A 21,082-nucleotide genomic window follows, 5' to 3' on the forward strand; every position below is an offset into this window, starting at 1 on the left:
TTAACTGTAAATTTTACAATAAAACCTTCAAAAAAATAAAACGCCACATCGAGTGTTATATGTGTGTAATGCACATATTTGTTTTGTTCGGCATTAATTTTGTACTCCCCGAAGCGAAAAATAAAAATTGTCTCATCCTGTATATTCTGCAAGTACGATATTACGTCAAACTCAATTACTCCGTATAATATAATATTTAAGTATTGTATATAATATATGGTATACATTGATTTAGCTATTTATTTTTACAGCACGCTTTCGAATTTCTGAGCTTTTATGACTATATTAAGTACTTTTGAAAAAAACGTGTACGTCTTCCGAAGTATACGTGTTTACTTTTAATTACGTCATTTTTTTCAAACGCATTTTATAAAATATAATATGACGCGTATCCTATTACATCGAAGAATCCGCATTTTTGTAGACATAAACATATTATTAATATGTTTTATTCGATACACTGAACATAAAAATTGGGTACCTATTCTTATTACACCTGAATAGGTATACATTACAGCGATGTTTTATTTAGTAATTATAAAACTGGTAATATCATAATTCTTTCCATTGGATCCCATACTTAATAAAAAATTTTATTACTCGATAAAAATTGTTCACTGTAGTACACCGTAATTGTTTCATGCAGTATATTATATGATATATTACAATTTTACAAACATTGGAGATTAGTCGATCAATTGACATATTGATAAAAAAAACGAAAAATCCCTCCCCCCTAATAACCGTATCTTGTTAAATGGCAGTAAAATTTTAAAATGTTATTATGAAACAGGTACACGGGCATAAAGTGTACTTATATAGCTAAAACTGGAATAAAAATTTGGATCACCAGAAATCACTCTTAAAAGAGGTAGAAAAATCTAAGTACCTATCTGAAAATATTTTCTTTAAGTGAAAACTTATAATTACAAAAGTAAAAAACTTGAATAAAATAAATCCATTTTAAAGGATTTAAGAAGAGTAAAGATATTACATGCGAATCATCCGCGAATTATAAAAAAATAATATTATGTTATGTTTAATGAATCACGGCGTTTACGAGTTGGAATTTTACTGAAATTTAGATTCCTTCATCACGTATAGTGTCATATACAATAACGTGAATGGTTTGAAGAGGATAAAATGTTTTAGAAACGAGATAGAAGTGTATATAATATAGGTAATTAAATATACTAAATTTAAATAGTAGGAGGTGAAGAAGGGACTATACAAGCACTAGTATCCGTTAAAAAAAACTAAAGTGTTGAACCACTTCAACTATAAAATCACTGGAGACTATCGAAGAAACTAGATGAGAGCCTTCGAGATTCAATAAAATAAAATAATAATGATGTGGTATAAATGGTAGTGTGGTAGTAATGGTAGGTGCATCAAAATTACCGGAGAGACAATACCATATACATGAGACAAGGGTGTTAATGCATTATTACATCTACTATGTTTAATGTGTAGTATATAGATTATACTGATTATAGATAAGTAGAGGTAGTAGATCAAATTGCATATGGTCGTCGCATATAGTATATAAGTAATAAGTGCACACTATATAAAGAACTAAAACAAATTAATATACATCGGTACATGATATACAAAAGCATCTGCTTAAAACATAATAATATGTATATTATGAAGAGATGAAAATAACAATGCTATAATATCATAATATCAATCGTACAATAAAATAATATATTACCTAAATAATAATATTATAACGCGTGTGTATCGGGTTCATTGCGCCTTTGTCGCGCTGGCTGGCACGTCCGGATCGTCCAGAAAACCGTACATTATGAGTCATCCGTCATCGCATATTTTATAGGTATAATACGCGCACAGAGTATAATATTATAGGCAGACAGCCGACGACGGACCACAGGTATTGTACTAATGTACTACATATTGTATTATATATAAATATATGTGTGTGTAAATTGTTTAATGTATATTATATATGTGGTGCTGTGTACAATGCTGAATGTATATTGTACGGCCGTACGGGTACGAACGGACACACACCGTACACGCGCCCTACACAGCACCGTATAATCTATATTATAATATTATACACACAACAATACGATATGTGAGCATAAATAATTCATACGGTCACACGCGTGCGTTTTTTTTCTCGTAATTATAATAATATTGTATATGTACAAGTTCGTGATAGGATTGTGCAGTGTTATGTAGTAAACGTCATAACACATTTTTTTTTATTATTATTATATATAAATACCTATACAATGGGTAAACGGAAAAAAGTCCTAAAAAAAAACGTCTCAGAATGTATCCGTTAATAAAATCCAATAAAAAACATAGTTGTACCTTATACGTCAACTGTTAATTTTTTTTTTATTGAAACTAATTATTCAAGTAATTAGAAATTATTACTTTTACACAAGTTTTTCTCATTAAAGCCCAAAAAATAAAGTTACGATGGTATTCATTTACGATATAAATATTGTATAAGTAATATTTTTACTTCATCTAATAGGTACCTATGGCTAACAGCGAAAAAACCATTACTTACCAATAACGTGTGTGAGGAATGGAATAATAGGTTTAGTCATTTGGTTGGGCATACAAATCCATCGATATGGAAAATAATAAAAATTTTATGAAAAACGAGGTGGGGGCTCGATAAGCTAAATTAACATTAAGCGAAATTGGGCAATTAACTTACAAACGATCACATAAAGGACATATAACGCAAATTCGGCTAAAAAATCTATGCGAACAACTTACTAGGGCAGAGTTAAGTGTTGATGTATTATTCCTATCTAGGACATAATATAAGGATGAAATGTGATTGAATTTATAATTTGTATTTAAAATTTTTTTTTATACAAGCATTTTTTAAAATTATTTTTATTATAACATATACCGTAAAAAATTGAGTGTAATTCAATTTGTAATGTTTAAATAATATAACATTTAAAACTTAATTAGTGAATTGAATGTTAGTAATTTTTTTTCTGGGGATTATTTTCCGGCAATGGACCTATATATTATTATTATTATAAACGGAAGAGTTTTTCACCACCGCAGCGATTTCCCGTTTTCCCGCGTGTTAGTTTAAAACGAACAAACGAGAAGAAACGTGGCGAACCACCCAAAATTAAATTAAAAATTAAAGATTTAAACAAAAAACTGTAAATATTATAATTTTTTACATTGTATTCCTATAATAATATGATAATATCAACTTTCATATTGTAAAACTTTAACATTTTGTTATTATTATTAGGCTAATAATCTTTGTAATTGAAGCCTTTATGTTAATAATAAAAAAATTAAAAAATTAAAAATAATATTTACGCCTATCGCGTATAATATATAGATATTAAATACAATATAATATTTAATAATATGATCGGGACGTACGCGAGAACTAGTGCAGTTATGTTTGCCATTTTCGATATTTAGAAGAAAATGAATACCTGCACGGCTTATTGTTTGCCATTTATTTCGAAGAAACTTTTAAGATATAATAGCATATTGTATAAAATAATATAATCTACACCTGATTTCTTCAGCATCGTCTCAAACCTCCGATCCGCATCACTCATCGGATCCCGTTCAATAATATTATAATATATTCCACGAGCTCGACTACGAATGACGAGTTTCAGGGTGTATATTACAGTGTACTGGGTGCGTATAATGGACGGTCTTAACAGTTGAAAACGATAAAAAAATCATCGTCACCCGTAACCGCGAGAGAAAAAAATCGAACGAGACTGTTTCCCGTTCAAATGGCCAAAGCTCGCCCCCATCACGGCTAGCCACTGTTGAACATTAAACAACAACGATTACATATTATATTGCCGTGTGTTGTACGAGCATAATATATTATATTATTATTACACAATAGTTTACGACGGGCGTATATCGCGTATACGTATATACCGTATACATTATATTGCAGCCGTCTGAAGCTCGATAACAGCTCCCGCGTTTATTATTCTCGACTTTTTTTTTCCACGAATCGATTAAACTACGACGTAAAAAAAAATATACTTTAATGTGATCATAATAGTACATACCTACAAAACGGTTTTCCGCCCATGACAAACCCTATATATTATTGTTACATAATATTTAGTAGGTAGGTATAACATAATAATATACGCAACCATCCCGCCAGCGTATTATAACAATAATAATTATTTTCGATTACACGTCTTTTCCAGAGAAACATGCACGCGTAGGTACTTATTGAAAATTACACCGAATAAGAGAGGGTAGTTTTTAATTTTCATCGAATCACCCGGCCGAATCCGCATCCGGCTGAACTGCATCATCCTGCAACAGACTTGCGCGGTCATGCAAGTCTTTACGTAAAAATCGTCGTTCGCGGTTCGCGCGACCGGCGATTTATTTCCGATCGTTCCGAAAACCGGATGCGCGTATACACATAATACGTAATAGTGTACATAATATAATAACAAATAATAATGGCAAAACGTACGACCGTGTACGCCCCAAAACGACATAATATAGTGTCGTGCAGTAATAAATAATTATGATAATAATAATATTATGTGGGTTGTAGAGCGCGAGAGATGTTAATTAAAACGCACGAACCGCTACTGGCGATCGCAAAATGTATAGGACAAATTAGGAAGCGCAGCACACGATGAATTACTACGATATTATAATATATCATTATACTATTACTTTGTACACGTGTACAGTACGCACTCGGTCGGTCGTGTAATCAATCGGCGGCGGTCCCGTTACCGGACATCATTCGTAATTCGATCGGTCTAATCCACACTCGTTAAATTAACTACCCGTGCGCGGGAACAATATAATAGTAATAATAACGATCATAACGTAGAACTACGTCGAAACCGTGTGCCCACAATTCGCGCATTATGTACGCCCGGTAAACTGCAGTTATGCAACCGAACCGTCGTCGTGGTGCAATGTATAATAATATTATTATACAACAATGGTATAGGTGGCGGGACCGACGGAGGGACAAATCAGTCGTAATGGGGTTGAGATTTCGACGAGTGAGAGGGTTGAGCTTTTCCATCCGATTTCAGATCAATCTTTAGACACCGTGTTTTCAACGCAAATCTTTGTAGAACGAAATTCTGTAAGTACCCGTTTCCCGAGCAACAATAGTTTATACAATAGTTTCAAATGGGTATCAAATTCTTGCAGATATCTTCCATTTTTTTTAACATAGATAATATGCTTATGGGCTTGGTACAACTTTTTTCAAGCCGATTATCGTGACTTTTTGTTTATCGCTATGCAAATCAATAAAATCAAATTCAGGCTGGATGTGAGATTTTTTTGTGTCCGGCTGATTTTTCATAAGGTTTTTGCTGTCAAAGTTAGGCACTTAAAAACAAAAACATATTTATTTATTTATGATTCATTGATTTTTCTTTTATAAAAAAGAAATACTGAGTAATATGCATTTTTTTAAATTAGTATTATAAAAACCAAGTACCTATTATGGTGCCTACCTGTAGATTTGTTTATTTATTACTTATATATTTATGTTACAATTATTCATAGTATCAATATAATACAACATAATATTGTACATTTTGAAAGTGTACTTATTTACCTTGTACCGAATATACCGTGTGAATAATTTGTCGAAATTATAAAATATCGAAATTTGTCGTCGTATGTTTCGATTAACAAAATAAACCTAATTTACTACAATACTATACCTATATAATTTATGTATACACTTCATTACTTCAAAAGTTCAAACGTCTTATTTAATGAGATGATTTGAGATAAACATCTTGCCGATGTTTTATGAAATTCCAAATCAATTGTATTATAATACAAACTTATGTTGCGAATCTATCGAAAAATTAGTTTTGAGTTGATTCAATTTCACTGTTATGGCTATTGTCCTGTTGGTAGCAGTGACAGGTTTAAAGGAGGGGCTGTGGCGACATTAACCCCCCCACTTAGAACTAAGCTATTTATTTTTCTTAGACAAGTATTATGATACACCTATTAACAATTATTATAAAATATCTTCATTGAAGAATATGGCCCCAACAGATAATAATATCAATGAACGATTTTCATAATAAGTTTAAAAAAGAAACTTGGAATTAATTATGTAATATGATTTTTTTTTTTTAATAAACAGTTAATTTTTGTTAATACTATCTTATAATTATTTAATACTTTCAGATGAAAATTGATACATGATAAAAAAAAAATGATTTACATATTAGTAAAAACATATTATGTTAATACAATTTTAAATAGATTTAAAATACAACTATGTAAATTCTTGGTCCTCAATTAGCCCCCTCCCCCCATGTTGAGTGATAAAACACTTCTCTGTTTGATAGAGTGCGGGCCGTTCTCTTAAGTCTTAAACACAAACGTCAAACACTACAATATTATATTATAAATTATTATTTATCATGCATCTTAAAATTAAAAAAACGGTTTTTGATAATACCAATAATGTTTCAGGTGATGAAATCCTGGCCGTCAACAACAAGCCGTTGCACGGATTAAGTCATCGCGAAGCGATAGCTGTATTCAAAGAGATTAAACTGGGAGAAATGGCGTTGCACATCGGTAGGAGGATTCCAAAAAGAACTCGGGAATCGGTGAAGTCGATGCGAAGTCCTTGAAAAGTAAGCACGTAGTCTCCTGTCGCCGTTCTAAAAAATATTGCCTGTATATACAAAGTAGTTTATAGGTGCTTATTTATAAACGGCAATACAACTATTTTTTTGAAATCTACACGTTTTTTTTTATGATTTCAGGAAGAATACTTATCGAGATTCTCATTTCAATGGATGGTGTTATTATTATTACTATATCATTAAGTTTTGTACCTGTACCTATAATTTTATTCCGAGTTTTATGTAATGTTTTGATCGTTTAACCAATAATTATTATTAATTTCTCATTTTTACATTTTATACAGGTTGCCCACCGCGATTTCTCGTTTTTCCACACTAACTATAAGTCTATAATATATTATGCGTACTTATGTGAAAAAAGAGCAAATAACGGTAACCCACCCTATGTATATAATATATTATTACTGCGTGTCTGTATACATATTAGGTATATAATATGTAATGTCTGTTACCAGTGTATAAATAAAATATTTACAAACATTTGATATTGATTTGGTATATTATAGATAATATATTTTTAAAATACCTGGACAGTGAACATGATCTGCAGACTGCAACGCATTACATAAATAGTATGTATCTGAAATAATTTGTAAAATACTATAATCAGCGCTATATACGCCAAATCAGCCTCGATCTTCGGGTTAAGGCCACTGCAAAATCACCGCTCTTCGACGCTGTGACATATTATAATTTAAAAAATATTCAATACAATATTATAATATGGCACATTATTATTATGACGTTCCCACGTCAATAATCAGTACCTATTCATTAAAGTACTAAATTATAGTATTATACTGATTAGAGATCGTAAAACTGTTAGTTGTTTACTAGTGTAAAAATATATAAATGCATAATTAGTTTACAGTAATAATTTTATTATCGCAATATAACATAATATAATAATGTTATACGTAATAAGTGTATTATAATACAGGCCCAATAAATAGTAGGTATTCACGTAGGCGGATGTTAGATAAATTTGCTAAAAACTTAAGATATTTAAATGAGATTAAAAAAAAAGTCATCACATTATTGCAAAATTCCATTGTTACAAAAATATTTTGTATATTTTACCTGGTGTGGTGCGGTGGTTGGCCACAGTCACTATAATGCGTGTGATTCGGTCAAGCATCGCCCAACGTCACTAGCTCCCATCTAGGACCACCCGAGTGGCGGGTATTCGATGATGAACACACATATCGCATACACGTGTTCCTGAATTAACCCCCTACAAAATGCCAATTAACATAGTTGACGATGACGCTTAATTGATATAATATATATTAATATCCTCTATCGTCACGATAGGTGGTCCTCTTCCTGAGTATTGTTTATAATCTTTTTTAAATAATGCCAGCCGATAATAAAAAAAATGGGTACATAATTTAGTTAAAACTCTTACTATCTTTATTAAAAAAAAATATATATATATATATATATTGTTCTTGTCGTATACTGCAGTATTTTTAAGTAGGTACCTACTTTTCTATCAGCACTCAGCAGTATTTATAAAGGAGAATATTAAAATAATTTCTTCATTCGTTTTAGAGATCATTGAGGTTTACCTTCTGACCATCAATTTGCACCGATGAAAACGGCTCAAACGATGTATAGCAACTAGCTATATCCACACGCGTATAATAAATTACCAATATAAATGAGTATACTAGTGTTAGGCATTTTAAACTTTTTGTTATGTGAGAGCTGATACTACTAAATACTAATTGTTATACTGGTAAAAATTTTCGTCTTTTTTTCTGTTCAAGATAACCAACATATGAACGCATTCAGCTATCGTAAATGAGGCAAATGGTTTGGATGGATAGGTAGATTTTTGAAGCAATATTTAGCGTTTTATTATAATTTATAGCAGTGTTTAGGGAAAAATAATCTATATCTATAGAACCGTACTTGAAATGGACTTATATCAACACCACTTGACAATTTTAAAATAGTATACCTACATATATTTACAGTGTATACCCAAACATCTTATTGAAAAATGTAATGTCGACTTAATATGGAATTAATAATATTGAACTCGATGGGCAGTATACCACAGCAGCCACCAGTGCACGCAGTCACTACGACTTTTTAGTTTTTTCGTCTTACCGGTAACTAATTAATTGTTATTACGAATGTTAGTCAACTGTTTCAATCGTACCAGCAAAATAATATACAATCGTGTTGCGGCGTCGTGAATATGCAATCACGAGTGCTTACACCACTTTCCTAATGACGGCCAACAGCTATTCCTATTAGGTAGCTGCCAAATCCAAGTAAAGCCAAGTAGGACTAAAACCCGAGTCCAAATTATAAATAAAATCAAATTTTGGCACCATAGACCTACTCTGCAACGCTCGCTGAGCTTTTTTCGAACCCATCCCGTAAGTAAACGATATCGAGTCAGAGGAATAGCAATTTTAAACATAATATACCTACCTGGCTACCTTAACGTTTAACAATTTAAACGGTTTTTCTTTTTAATCTGTAGAGAATACTGGAAGAAATCAGTCTTATTTAATCATAGAAACTTCTTTCAATTCTCTATACAAGGTCCTTTACTAATATTCCAACATAACTTTCTTCATGACTGCCGTACGGTCTTCCTCTTGCTTTCAATAATAAATGTTAGCTACATGTATTATTCATCTTATCCAATCCTTTCTTCTTTCCTCGGTTTATTTATTTTCTATTATCCTATATGATTTTATTATTTGACACTCGATCTGTCCAGGGGATTCTTAACAATTTCATCAACTGCAAAATGCTAAATGAAAGTATAAAATTGTGTAATTACCGCGTGTTAGTACCTACACTCTTCGTCACAAACTTTTAACTTCAAAAGGCAACTAAGTAGTCAGTACTTAGTGTACACAATATGCACCTATGCCGTTACGTTTTTCCCTCTATTAATCGTTATATGAAGATTGTTATTTAAACACATTTTTACATAGAGAAAGCTAGGCAGTCATTAGTCATTACTGCTTAAATTCCGACAAATACTCCATATTATATATAAGTATAATATAAGGTTACAATGATTGGGTATGCACTATGCACATAAATACGATTAAAATTATTATTTTGAAATGGTTTAAATTTATGCAATATTATATTTTTCAAACTTTAAAAGTTTAAAACACATTTTCAATCAAAAATCAAATTGATTTTGAATATTTTGATGTATATATTTTACATCCTAAATGGAACAATGAATATATGTATTGACTATTACATGTTGATTTAACAACTGAAGTGTATTTTTAAGTATTATACGTTAATACCTAACCTAACCTTTGGAACTACAAATAAAAAATGAAGATCTATTTAACGATAATAAATGGTGCAAATTAAATTCTTTTGACGGAAAATAGATAAATTCTTTTACATCACACAATGAATAGCTCTTATGATTTTGTACATAAAAACCTATTAAAACTAAGTCTTCATTTTTTGTATTTTGTCATACATCTTTCTATCATAACAGTATTTATTTTTAATAATAATATTAAAATTAAAAACATCCACAGTTATATAATTTATTTTTGAAACCATTTTCATTATTGTTAACATAAAAAATGTACACCTTGTAGCAATAGATAAAGTGAATCTAATTAAAGAATACAAAGTAGTGTATTTTACTCAATTAAAAAAAAAAAACACTATATTTTATTGTAAAATTTCAACAAAATCTAAATTTAATAATATTATTCAGAAGATAAATTCAAATGAACACAACACACAAAAATAAATTTGTATATTAAATATAGTCATCCAACGACACCTACTTTTAATGAGTACAAAAAACAATTATCTTAATATTAAAAAAATTAATATTAGTTATAAACAAATTTAGAGCAAAATTGTTATTTGATATACATACAAAATGTAACTACATGATATAAAATAAAATTGTGGTGTTATATATATATATATAACATTTTTGGCAATATATAAAATAGATATTGATATTACTTAATGAAAAACAGATAGAGATCGTGTATTTTCAATATGAAAATTTGATAAATTTGTTTGGTATACTAAAACTGTAGTGGATTTTATATTAGTTTTGACAAAAATATCTAATTAGCTTTTTAGGAAATGATCAAGGTATTTTATAAGTAGATACATATAAAAAATACATATATTAAATAAAATTAAACTAAAGAATCCTTAATGTTAATTGTACAAAAGTTCTTCATTTTAATCTTTAGACACTTTTTCACGTTTTTGTTTCAAAATTAACTCATACTTGCTCTTGCTAACCCACCATAACATGAACGGTCCTACCACAGCTGGCAGAGTCATTATTGCAAATACAAACCAATCAAGCTGAAACAATAAAAACAAATTATAATTATAGAACATAAACAAACAATAGCATATTATTCTACTAATAATATTTAAACTACATTATTATTCAAATTCAGAAATGAATATTTTTCAAATCTTAATATCTCAAAAAAAGAAATATAATATATTATTTTATTAAGTATCTATATTATTATATATTATATACTATTGTTTAAATAAAGTATAATTCTGAATTTAATTCTTACTTTTAGATATTCATATTTTTAACTAGACAAAAAAAAATAACACCCTTATAATATATTTTATTTACCAAATGAGGGGAGAATTTCTTGTCGTATTCAGCATAACTGATGATGTATCCTTCACCGGGTTCACTGCTTATTGCGAATTGTGGCTCTTCAGCACCTTCTGATGATTTGTATTGTACCACTGCAGCTGTGAAGTTGAACCGCCCATACGTAAGAGGTTTGATGACGACAGCATGAGTAACATTTGCACCAGATGGAATTCTGTTAAAACGAATATTCAAATTTCCTTTGACTGTGGCAAATGCTTCTTCAGGAAATCCTGAGTCTTGTAATACAACATTTGTCGCTGGTATATTTCCCACATTGTAAATGGTATACTAAATTTAAATAAATAGGATTTTATAATTGTACCAAAGTAAAAAACGGAAAAGATATTTATATAAGTATAATTACTTTAACTAAGATATCTGAGTCTTGAACTAGTAATTTATTGAGAACTTGTTTGGATACTAATAACCGGGCTTGTTGACTATCAGCATTTTGGCTGAATACGGTTAAAGAAGTGCAAATTAGTGCTACAACTACAAATGACTTTAATGAATACATCCTGCAAATAAAAATATTAATCATTATTTTTCTAATATCAAAATCTGCAATACAGTAAAATAAGTGTATAAAAAAAAACTATCACCTAACATAACACCAAACTCCTCTAAAATACAATCAAGTTTTCAATGATAACAAATCATTTCAATTTAAATAATGCTAAGATTTATATAATTTATCAATTTATTCTTAAGATGATTTCTGTATAACTTCTATCGGTATTCTGAACAACTATTTTATTATATACACAACATGCATACAACTTTACATATTTGTTAAGTATGAGTAATTACTCATATATTTTGTATATACATTTACTGTATAAATATAAAGTATATGATTAGAGGATTAGAAGGCTATTTTTTAATTAGTTTAAAAAAATATATACACAAGATGATTTTTTGTTAATGGAATTCAGATGTGTATTTTAATATAATTAATTATAACAAAGCTACAGAGTATATCAAACTTAAATAAATAACTTAAATCTATAGAAGATATTATATTTTTGATCATCATTTAGTATAATATATAAATTAATTATTTAACATAGTATACTTATTAAATGTTGGAAAAAAACAATTAATTTATAATAATTTAAGACAAAGCAAAAGAAAAAAGTTGAAGCATAGTTAGGTGACTGAAGAGAAGTTCAAACATATTTAATCACCATTAAAGTAAAACATATTATGCCTTAAGATTTATTATAAACATAGGTGTATGTAATAATAAGCGGTCAAGACAACAACAAATAAAAAAGATATAATACATAAAGAAAAATCTATACCTTTTAATATATTACTCATTTTGTCATTTTGAAATAATCAAATTAAATTAATAATACTGCAGGGTATACTAGGTAATTATTATTGTATCTTAACCTATCACTATATTTAAATTTTAATACAACCAATTCCAGATAATAATTTCAAGATAATAAAATAGTCAAAAACCAATAAAGTTTCATTCTGGAATAGTTTCACACTTTCCAGTAAAATTAAGAATCTCCTCGCATATTTTTTTATACATCCAAGAGTCACCCTTAAGTCGCTTTCGTTTAATGGCAACAACCGGCACATTTTCTTTGTTCATTGAGGGCACCAAACAAATTTCTAATTCAAAAGATAATTTCAATTTTTCTTTATCAGCTATATCACTCTTTAATTTGCCCCTAAGCACAAAACCTTTTCTTGAGCAAATAACATTTTTCATAGCCAATGCTTTTTCCAATTGATTCATCACCTTTTCTGGATCCTTACAAACCGTAGTTGATATATTACATAAGTCTTTTTTGATATCTAAAATTTCCGGTTGTTTTTTTGTTGGCGTTGTAATACGACGCCTAGGTGTCAATGCTTTCCTGACACGGTCTAATCCTGAAAATATTTTACCAGCAGGACTACTTAAATTTGATGAACATTGTGGTTGTGCTTGTGGAGTTTCAACATTAGTATTTCTTTTGATTTTAGCAGGTATAGTAGGTGTCACTTCATCTATTTTTCTTCGAACAGCACGACCGATTACCCTTCTGTTTTCTTGGCCTGGAGTATGTAGAGCAACTGGCCTTCTTATAATGAGTTCTGGTTGTTGATTAGGTACTTCTTTTTTCTTCAAAACTACTGGAGAGCCATTTTTTTTTTTATTTAATAACAACAAATAAGTAGCAGTTTCACCGTCATACTGCCACTTTGAAATACGGGACCAAATAATTTCCTTATCAATATCACAATGTTGACTAATTGCTTCAAGACATTCCATGTCTTTGCATCGATCAATGTCATGAGTTTTAGTAGACGGTGGACAACCAAATCCTAGTCTAACCCATGGGTCATTAATTAACTCACTGATTCGTATACGCTTCAATGGGTCTACACAAAGCATACGTCTCAGCAAACGTTTACTACCCGACGACAGCCAACCCGGTTCTACGTATTTTCCTCGTAATATTTTTTTGAAAAGTTCATCAATATTGTCACTTTCAAATGGTAAACATCCACACAACAACGCGTATAATATTACGCCCATGCTCCAGATATCTACTTCTGAGCCATGGTACTTGACTCCTTGAATGAGTTCTGGCGCAGCATAAGTGGGCGATCCACAAGAGGTCAACAGCAAACTGTCCATGCCACCTTGTGGTTTTGCGCACAGACCAAAATCAATTATTTTCAAATTCTGCTCCCTGTCTAAGAGCACGTTCTCCGGCTTGAGGTCACGGTGCGCATAACCATTGTTGTGCAAATACGATACGGCTGATATGATTTGCCTGAAGAACATGCGCGACTCCATTTCGCTGAGACGGCTTTTCTCTACAATGTGATCGAACAACTCACCACCCGAACAGTACTCCATGACAACATAGCAGTGCGACTCGGTCTCGATCACCTGATAGAGCTTGCAAATGTTGGGATGCGATAGGTTCTTAAGCGCGCTGATCTCGAGCTTGACGCGCGGCAGGTCTTTGCCCAGCTTGGTCTTGTCCATGATCTTGATGGCCACCTTTTCGCCCGTCAAAGTGTGCGTGGCCAGTTTGACTTTGCCGAAGCCACCGGTACCGATAGTCCGGTCCAGCTCGTAGCCGCAACTGCGCAGCGTCGGGTACCTCGACATGACACCCGCGTGACGGACGGGTAACCCACGAACAGCGTACTTACTACAGGCACACCAACAAACATACGCTTTTCGCTTCAAGTCATTTGCGACACGGATACAAGCTCGACGACAACCAAAGACAACACAACATACGGCAATACGGCGGTTAGGCAAGCAAAAACGAAACGGGGGAAGTACCTAACCCTATTCTGGATGGTTAATACGTGAATAAAACGACGACTTACCTATGATGTTGTTATTGTATACGTTAGTTAAAATATATTATATCGTATACCTATATAATAAAATACGTAGCGAACGAAATTAAAACGGATTACGAGACGAGTTCGAGACTGGCCAACAGTCGCGAATTTTAATTTTTAGTGTTAAGTAACCAAGTGTTAACGGTGCATGGCCAAAATCTGGGACGACGGAGTGACGGATTTTGCTTTCGTTGCCTAACCGCTTTGTTGTTAACTTTTCAAACCGTTCACGTCACCGGACCGGGGACACGTAAACAAAAATGTCCGTTATGACAATGCACCACCGCGGTGGTGGTGGCGTTGGCGTCAGCTGCGGCGTGACGAGTGATAACAACACGTACCCAGTGCGTGTACCATGAACGGGGTGTCATAACTTCATCAGCTGTCATTTTCGTCGTAAAATTTCACGTCCATCACTGTTTTTGTCGAATTCCATTATCCACGTCTGGACAGACGGCCCGAAACATGATTAATAGAATTTCCATCGTAGATTCGTAGATTTTCATTTTTCAATGCATACATCAACTATCATCATTCATCAGTACTGTATACCGCGGGTAGATGGCATTAGCATAACCCATTTAACGTGATAAAAATCAAGACTGAACATGTCAAATAATAATTTTCAACTACAACTTTGTCTGCGTTCATGCACGTTTGATGGCATCACCCGCGTGGAACGGGAATTTAAATTCACCGAAAACAATATTATAAACTAGAAAAATGTATAATTAATAACTCAATATATTTATTTTACGAAACACATTAACTGACATTCCTTATACGATTACCTTTACAAAAAAACATTTTACTGGAAAGTCATATTACATTTTTATGAGTGTTTGAAATTCAAATTTTTACATTATTGGATATTCACTCGATTTCTCATGGAACGATTTTCCTAATTTGTTGTAATTAAAAAATGAATAACTGTAGATACTTGAAATTTACACCAAATGTTTATTTTATCTTTTCCAATTCTTGATAAAATTTTCAAAATATTTTGACTTGTTTTAATTTTTAAGCTGTTTACTGACATTTTCAGTTTCAATTTTATTAGTTTTTTTTCCTATAAATAAAATTGTATTAGTTAGGTCAAAAAGCTTAAAAATGATATATATATATCTGTTATAACCGATTCCTGCACTAGTTTATTACTAATCCCGGAAAATTTTAAAACAGCTTTGGGTTTGACATTATTTCTACATAATATACAAAAGATTCATTTTGTCTGAATTTCGTTGTGCTGACACATTGCAGAAGTGCAGTAATTGCACAAATCTGCAGACGATGCGTAAATAGTTTTGGTCGAGAAGAACTCTAAACGGTGGTGACCGTATTACGGCTGTGAGAAATTATCGAGGTTACTTTCTCACATGTATCAAGATAAAAATAATATTATTATCTATCTTCCAGCCTACCATAGTACCATAAGCATGTTTACGAGTATAACCATATCGGCAATACGAGTAGTCGTAGCTGCGCAATCAGCTTCTCACAGAATTTATTTGAATTATATGTGAATAAAATATAGGACCTAATACAGGCTACAAACTTTAATTTATAATTTTTAAACAATATTTACAAAAACACATTTCGTAAGAGAAAAATTGTAATAATAGTTGATAAATATATTTATTTAATTTTAGTTCCTAATATCATATTATGATTTATGAAGCATTCGAATATCTTTGTAGATCGGATATTGTTCTTGATTTGATATACGAAAATTATTACTCTAAACACGGCCATAAAGTATATACAACAGTTAGTGTTTCAAAAATTAATCATTGCAGTTGATAAATGTTCAACTATTTTATTATATTAGAATATTATCCTATAAATTATTATTTTAATTTACCCTGTTCGATGTAGCCGTTTAATTGAAAATACCTAATGACTATGGTTAATAATCATCTAAATTATTTTAACTAAGGAGACTACACCTTTCCTATATAGACCTAAGTACTTATAAATTATAAATTAAAATATATTGAATGTTCTTCTTGAAACCGAATGTTTCATAATTTTATAAACTAGGTTTTTAATAATTATAATAATAATATAATAGGAATCAACTATCAAGTATTGAACTATAAATTAATAGCTATGTTTTGGGGACTAATTTTCAAGATCTCTCTCCTCTCATACAACATATAACTCATATGCACATTATTATTATATTGTAATAGTGAAATGCTCGCGATGTATTCGGAATGCGAGGACTCCGACGAAGACGGTCCGAAATAAGGAGGGCGCGCGCGAGATCAGCTCCTCGAACGACGGACACGATTGTCGGTCACTGGTCCGAACCGCGGCGTGCAAAGAAAGTGCGCGTGAGATTTAAATCGTTTTCGTAATTTTGTGTACGAAATCACATCGTACGTGATACATATTATATACAACCATGCAAAGACTTGTCGTGGGTTCAAATACAAACACAATTTAAAAAAATAAAAAATAACATTTATGTAACCTTATGTAGGTTGTAGATATATTATACATATTATATGCAGCACGTGTATGCCTAACTTACTACCAATAAACACTGTACGTCTCACCATATAGGTTAGCTTATACACTAATACACATAATAATAACAATATATTACGGGTGTATTTTATATATTAATGTATCATTTATAAATGATGCATATTACATATTGTACGCAGTGTACGCAATACTCGTAACTTGTTTTTTGCGAACATCACGTTCGAATGTATTTGTCATGTCTTCGTGATGCACTTCATTTGCGCTTTTACACAGTATAGTATTTAATACATAAAAATATATTTTGTTTCCAAAAAAATAAATCGTAATATTGTTTGTCGATGTCTTAAAACTCGAACCAATAAAAGGCGATTAGGTTTTATGAAAATAAAATATTATCGTAATCGCGTTAGTGAATATCTAATCTGTGTAAAGAGATTTATGATAAATAATACTTTTTTCTTGTTGAAATATACAGTATGATAGTTTTGAAAATATTTAAACGCTGAGATTTGCGTTATTCAAATTATATTGTTTATGTTATACCGAGCATATTAGTTCCCGACAACTGATATAATCGTTTAGTCAAGTGGATGCAAACAAGACCAAATGAAATGATCCTTTTGTGCCGCTGCTTGTGCATGAATATGTATAATATAAACGTCATAAATCTTTAACAGAGTCGAAGAGAAAAAGAGAGAGAAGGATATACTCAGTGCCTATAGAGAGCGTCGTGTGCTTTATGTAGTTACATGAGAATAAACATTGAAATTAGAAAATAATTTACGATAAAATCCTATTTCTTTGTAAGTGAAGAAATGTTTTCAATAAAAATGATTGTATATATGAATTATTTTTATTATATTATAATATGCTGTAGTATCGTATTAACTAAATTTGTAACGAAAAATATTAGTCATGAGTCATGACTATATAATCGTAAACTATATTATACGCATAGTATAATATATTAAAATGCCCATAAAATAATATTGCATTTAATTAAAACGTAATATAGTAGATACTATACTTATTAATTATTATTACTTTTACTATTACTACTTAGTAGTTAGTAGGTACTGATCTATTACTTATTATTTATTATAAATTACTAGTTATAAAAAACTTTAAATTATTTCATCTATTGGAATTTAGTGTTTAAGTGCATAGCTATACTAATGCGAGTTCTGATTTAAATTAATTCACACAAAAACTTAATCAAAAAAAATAATAACGATTCATTTTGATAAAAGCGTATTTATTACCTAATGGTACACAATATGTCAATATTAGTAATCCATATAAGGAAATAACAGCCTGCAATGAGTATAATAATTCAGGTATTACCTACAACAATTATAATAAAAATAATATACCTAGAAACAAAATTTAAATACTTAAATTTAGGCTGCAATACGATTGCGCGCGGTCCTTATCAACGGTACCTTTTTAGATGTACGATTGCGCGTGCTAAATTATTTTTGCTTCTAAGCAATGTTGCCAAATATACAGATTATGGTAAAGGTTAATGCATGGTAAATATCCGAACTTTTTAGGTAGACTAAGTGTGAATATAAAGTATCTGTTATTTTTTGTAACTATTTGTACCATCTGTAACTTTTTATACTATTTTTGACTGATTCATTGACACGTGATGTCACGTTTAAAATGTTATTAGAAATAAATACAATAACAACATGATATACGACAAATAACAAATTTTTTTAACATTTTTTTTAATTATAATAATAATTTTAAATTTTAATAATTAATTGGCAACGTCGCATCCAATTTTACGCGCAATCGTACGCTTTTGAATAGTCAAAAGCATGTTCTTTGTTATTCCGGCACCGCGCGCAATCGTATGCCCAAAAAGGTAAAACGCGCGCAATCGTACTCCACCGTAGATTTAGACTGTAATAGTGTAATATGAGATTGGATTGTCATGTAATAATATGGTAAGTATCACATGTCGAAAAGTGCTTAAGAAGTAATTTATTGATTATAATTATAACTATATTATTTCCACAGGTAATATGAAAATTGTGTTTACCTGACTATATCTGTCTACACTAGTATACTAAAATAATATGGGTTACCTACCTATAATTATATGGGATGATGCTACTGAAAATACACTTAAGACACTAAATTATTTACAAAACAGAGTTCATATTTGTTTTGATAAGATAGATCAGTTTGGTTCTATTAAAGAAAATTATAATGAAATCGGCCTAATTCCTCTAAATTTGTTGTATATAAAAAATGTATTTATTTTATTAAATATCATTTTAATAGTTTAGAAGTTTAGAATGTTTAGTTCCCTTTAAAATAAAACGAACAAATTTATAATTTGATCTTATGGAAAAAAAGGTGTAGATCAAAAATGATTTGACTTTAATTTGAGACCCATACTTATTTTAATTGTCTGAATATTCATTTTAAGAAATATCTATGAATAAATAATAATAAAACTGAGCATTTTTAATTATCTGAAAATAAGTAATAATATCAAACAAATTAGTCTTGTGATTTTATTATTGTATAACTAGTATAACAACATAATGAGTTTATTGATATAATAATTATATTATTCAATATATACCTATGTAATATCATTTTATTTCATATTAATTTTTGTGAAAAATTTACAAGATTTGCTTATATAGATGGTTGATAAATCAATTGTTTATTTTACATGTATTTTTAAATTCTTTAACAAGTAGATAAAAGTTATTATTTGAAAAAGAAATACATTTAATACATGTGAAATGTGTTTATTATTTTTATTTATTTTTATGCCACTTTATAACTATAATAGTTCAATAATTATTGTATATATTTATACATATTTTTTTAATGTAATTTTAAAAAGTTTGAATTTAATTTAGATTAAAAATAACTTGTAGGAGAAACAGTACCTAGTATTCAACGGGGAACGAAGAATACAACGGACAACATTAATGTGCTTTTAGTAGACAAGTTACGGTAGTCTCTCATGTATAAACTAATTGTTCAAAAACAAAGGACAAGACTCTCATAGGAGCAATATATGTATTAGTTATATTATAATATTTGTTTTTTAGTTTCCGCCAGTTTCCCTATCAAAAAATTAAAAAATGAATAATAGGGTAAGTACTTGAATTTTCCACTAAAAATATATTTTAGTTTTTCAAGACAAAATAATTCTTAAGCTATTTATAAATATTTTAAAATAATTGACTTATTTATTTTAATTTTTTAGATTCTGAGCGTAGTGAATTGATTTAACAATTATGAGTGTTTTTACGACTGTTATCAACATTTGGGATGATAAAAATGCTTCAATTCTAGTCATCAATATCTTTTCTGATAGAAAAGTAAATCTAGTTAGTATTATTCAGAGGTCGAAAATCCCGAAAAACAAATAAATGGTAATTTTTACGCAAAATTAATTTATGAGTTCAAAAACTAATAACAATAATGACACTTGAAATATTAACCATATTAAACTGTCGTTTTTATCAATTCCAACTTCTCTTTCGTTATCTCTCTGGTTTTTAACGTTATTGATATACTTAATCTTCATGACCAAGTTCCAAGTGCGATCAATTTTTTTAAAAATATTATCCAGGTAAACATTAAATGTTTAGAAATTTAAAGATAATTATAATTTTTAATATTTTACCTGAAAGTTCTAAAATCAACATTGATTTGTACAGCTTTCCATTTTGTATTATTATTGTATAAAGTTGTAATATTAACTTTATATTTTAGATCATCAATCTTATAATTCATGAATTAAAAATGATATCACCACACTTCTATAATAATTTTTTTTTTTTTTTGTTATGTACCTAGTTGAATATATTAGGTAGACACATAAAAAAAGTTACCAATATAGTCTTTTACC

The 21,082-nt window shown here is 30.0% G+C and overlaps 3 protein-coding genes and 1 long non-coding RNA gene across 7 annotated transcripts in view; 1 reads left to right on the forward strand and 3 right to left on the reverse strand.

Moving 5' to 3' along the window:
• The window catches only part of LOC107170975 (uncharacterized), a 50,287-nt gene extending 43,134 nt beyond the window's left edge, over positions 1-7,153 (forward strand). For all 4 annotated transcript variants that reach the window (XM_015521204.2, XM_089219031.1, XM_015521211.2 and 1 more), the window contains 2 exons: positions 6,490-6,656; positions 6,789-7,153. In XM_015521204.2, coding sequence (XP_015376690.1) covers positions 6,490-6,653 — 164 coding nt within the window. In that variant the 3' untranslated portion in view covers positions 6,654-6,656; positions 6,789-7,153. The remainder of the gene's footprint in view (positions 1-6,489; positions 6,657-6,788) is intronic.
• Positions 6,117-7,442, reverse strand: LOC149058776 (uncharacterized). The gene is made up of 3 exons (XR_016190182.1): positions 7,195-7,442; positions 6,476-6,683; positions 6,117-6,405 (listed from the first exon to the last, which is right to left on the reverse strand). It is a non-coding gene; the product is annotated as an uncharacterized LOC149058776 (long non-coding RNA).
• A 3,365-nt stretch (positions 7,443-10,807) lies between these two features.
• On the reverse strand, positions 10,808-14,949 carry SsRbeta (signal sequence receptor beta). Its single transcript, XM_015521430.2, has 4 exons — positions 14,683-14,949; positions 11,693-11,846; positions 11,302-11,616; positions 10,808-11,009 (listed from the first exon to the last, which is right to left on the reverse strand). Exons 2-4 carry the CDS (start codon positions 11,843-11,845, stop codon positions 10,881-10,883), a joined length of 597 nt encoding a protein of 198 aa, XP_015376916.1. The 5' UTR covers position 11,846; positions 14,683-14,949; the 3' UTR covers positions 10,808-10,880.
• On the reverse strand, positions 11,853-14,676 carry LOC107171187 (maternal embryonic leucine zipper kinase-like). Its single transcript, XM_015521423.2, has one exon. The coding sequence runs from the start codon at positions 14,453-14,455 to the stop codon at positions 12,809-12,811; it is 1,647 nt and encodes a 548-aa protein (XP_015376909.2). The 5' UTR covers positions 14,456-14,676; the 3' UTR covers positions 11,853-12,808.
• Positions 14,950-21,082: the final 6,133 nt, after the last annotated feature.

This window comes from Diuraphis noxia, unplaced genomic scaffold, assembly GCF_037042655.1.
Source record: "Diuraphis noxia isolate RWA-SAM2 unplaced genomic scaffold, SU_Dnox_SAM2 contig0002, whole genome shotgun sequence".
Classification (NCBI taxonomy): Eukaryota; Metazoa; Arthropoda; class Insecta; order Hemiptera; family Aphididae; genus Diuraphis; species Diuraphis noxia.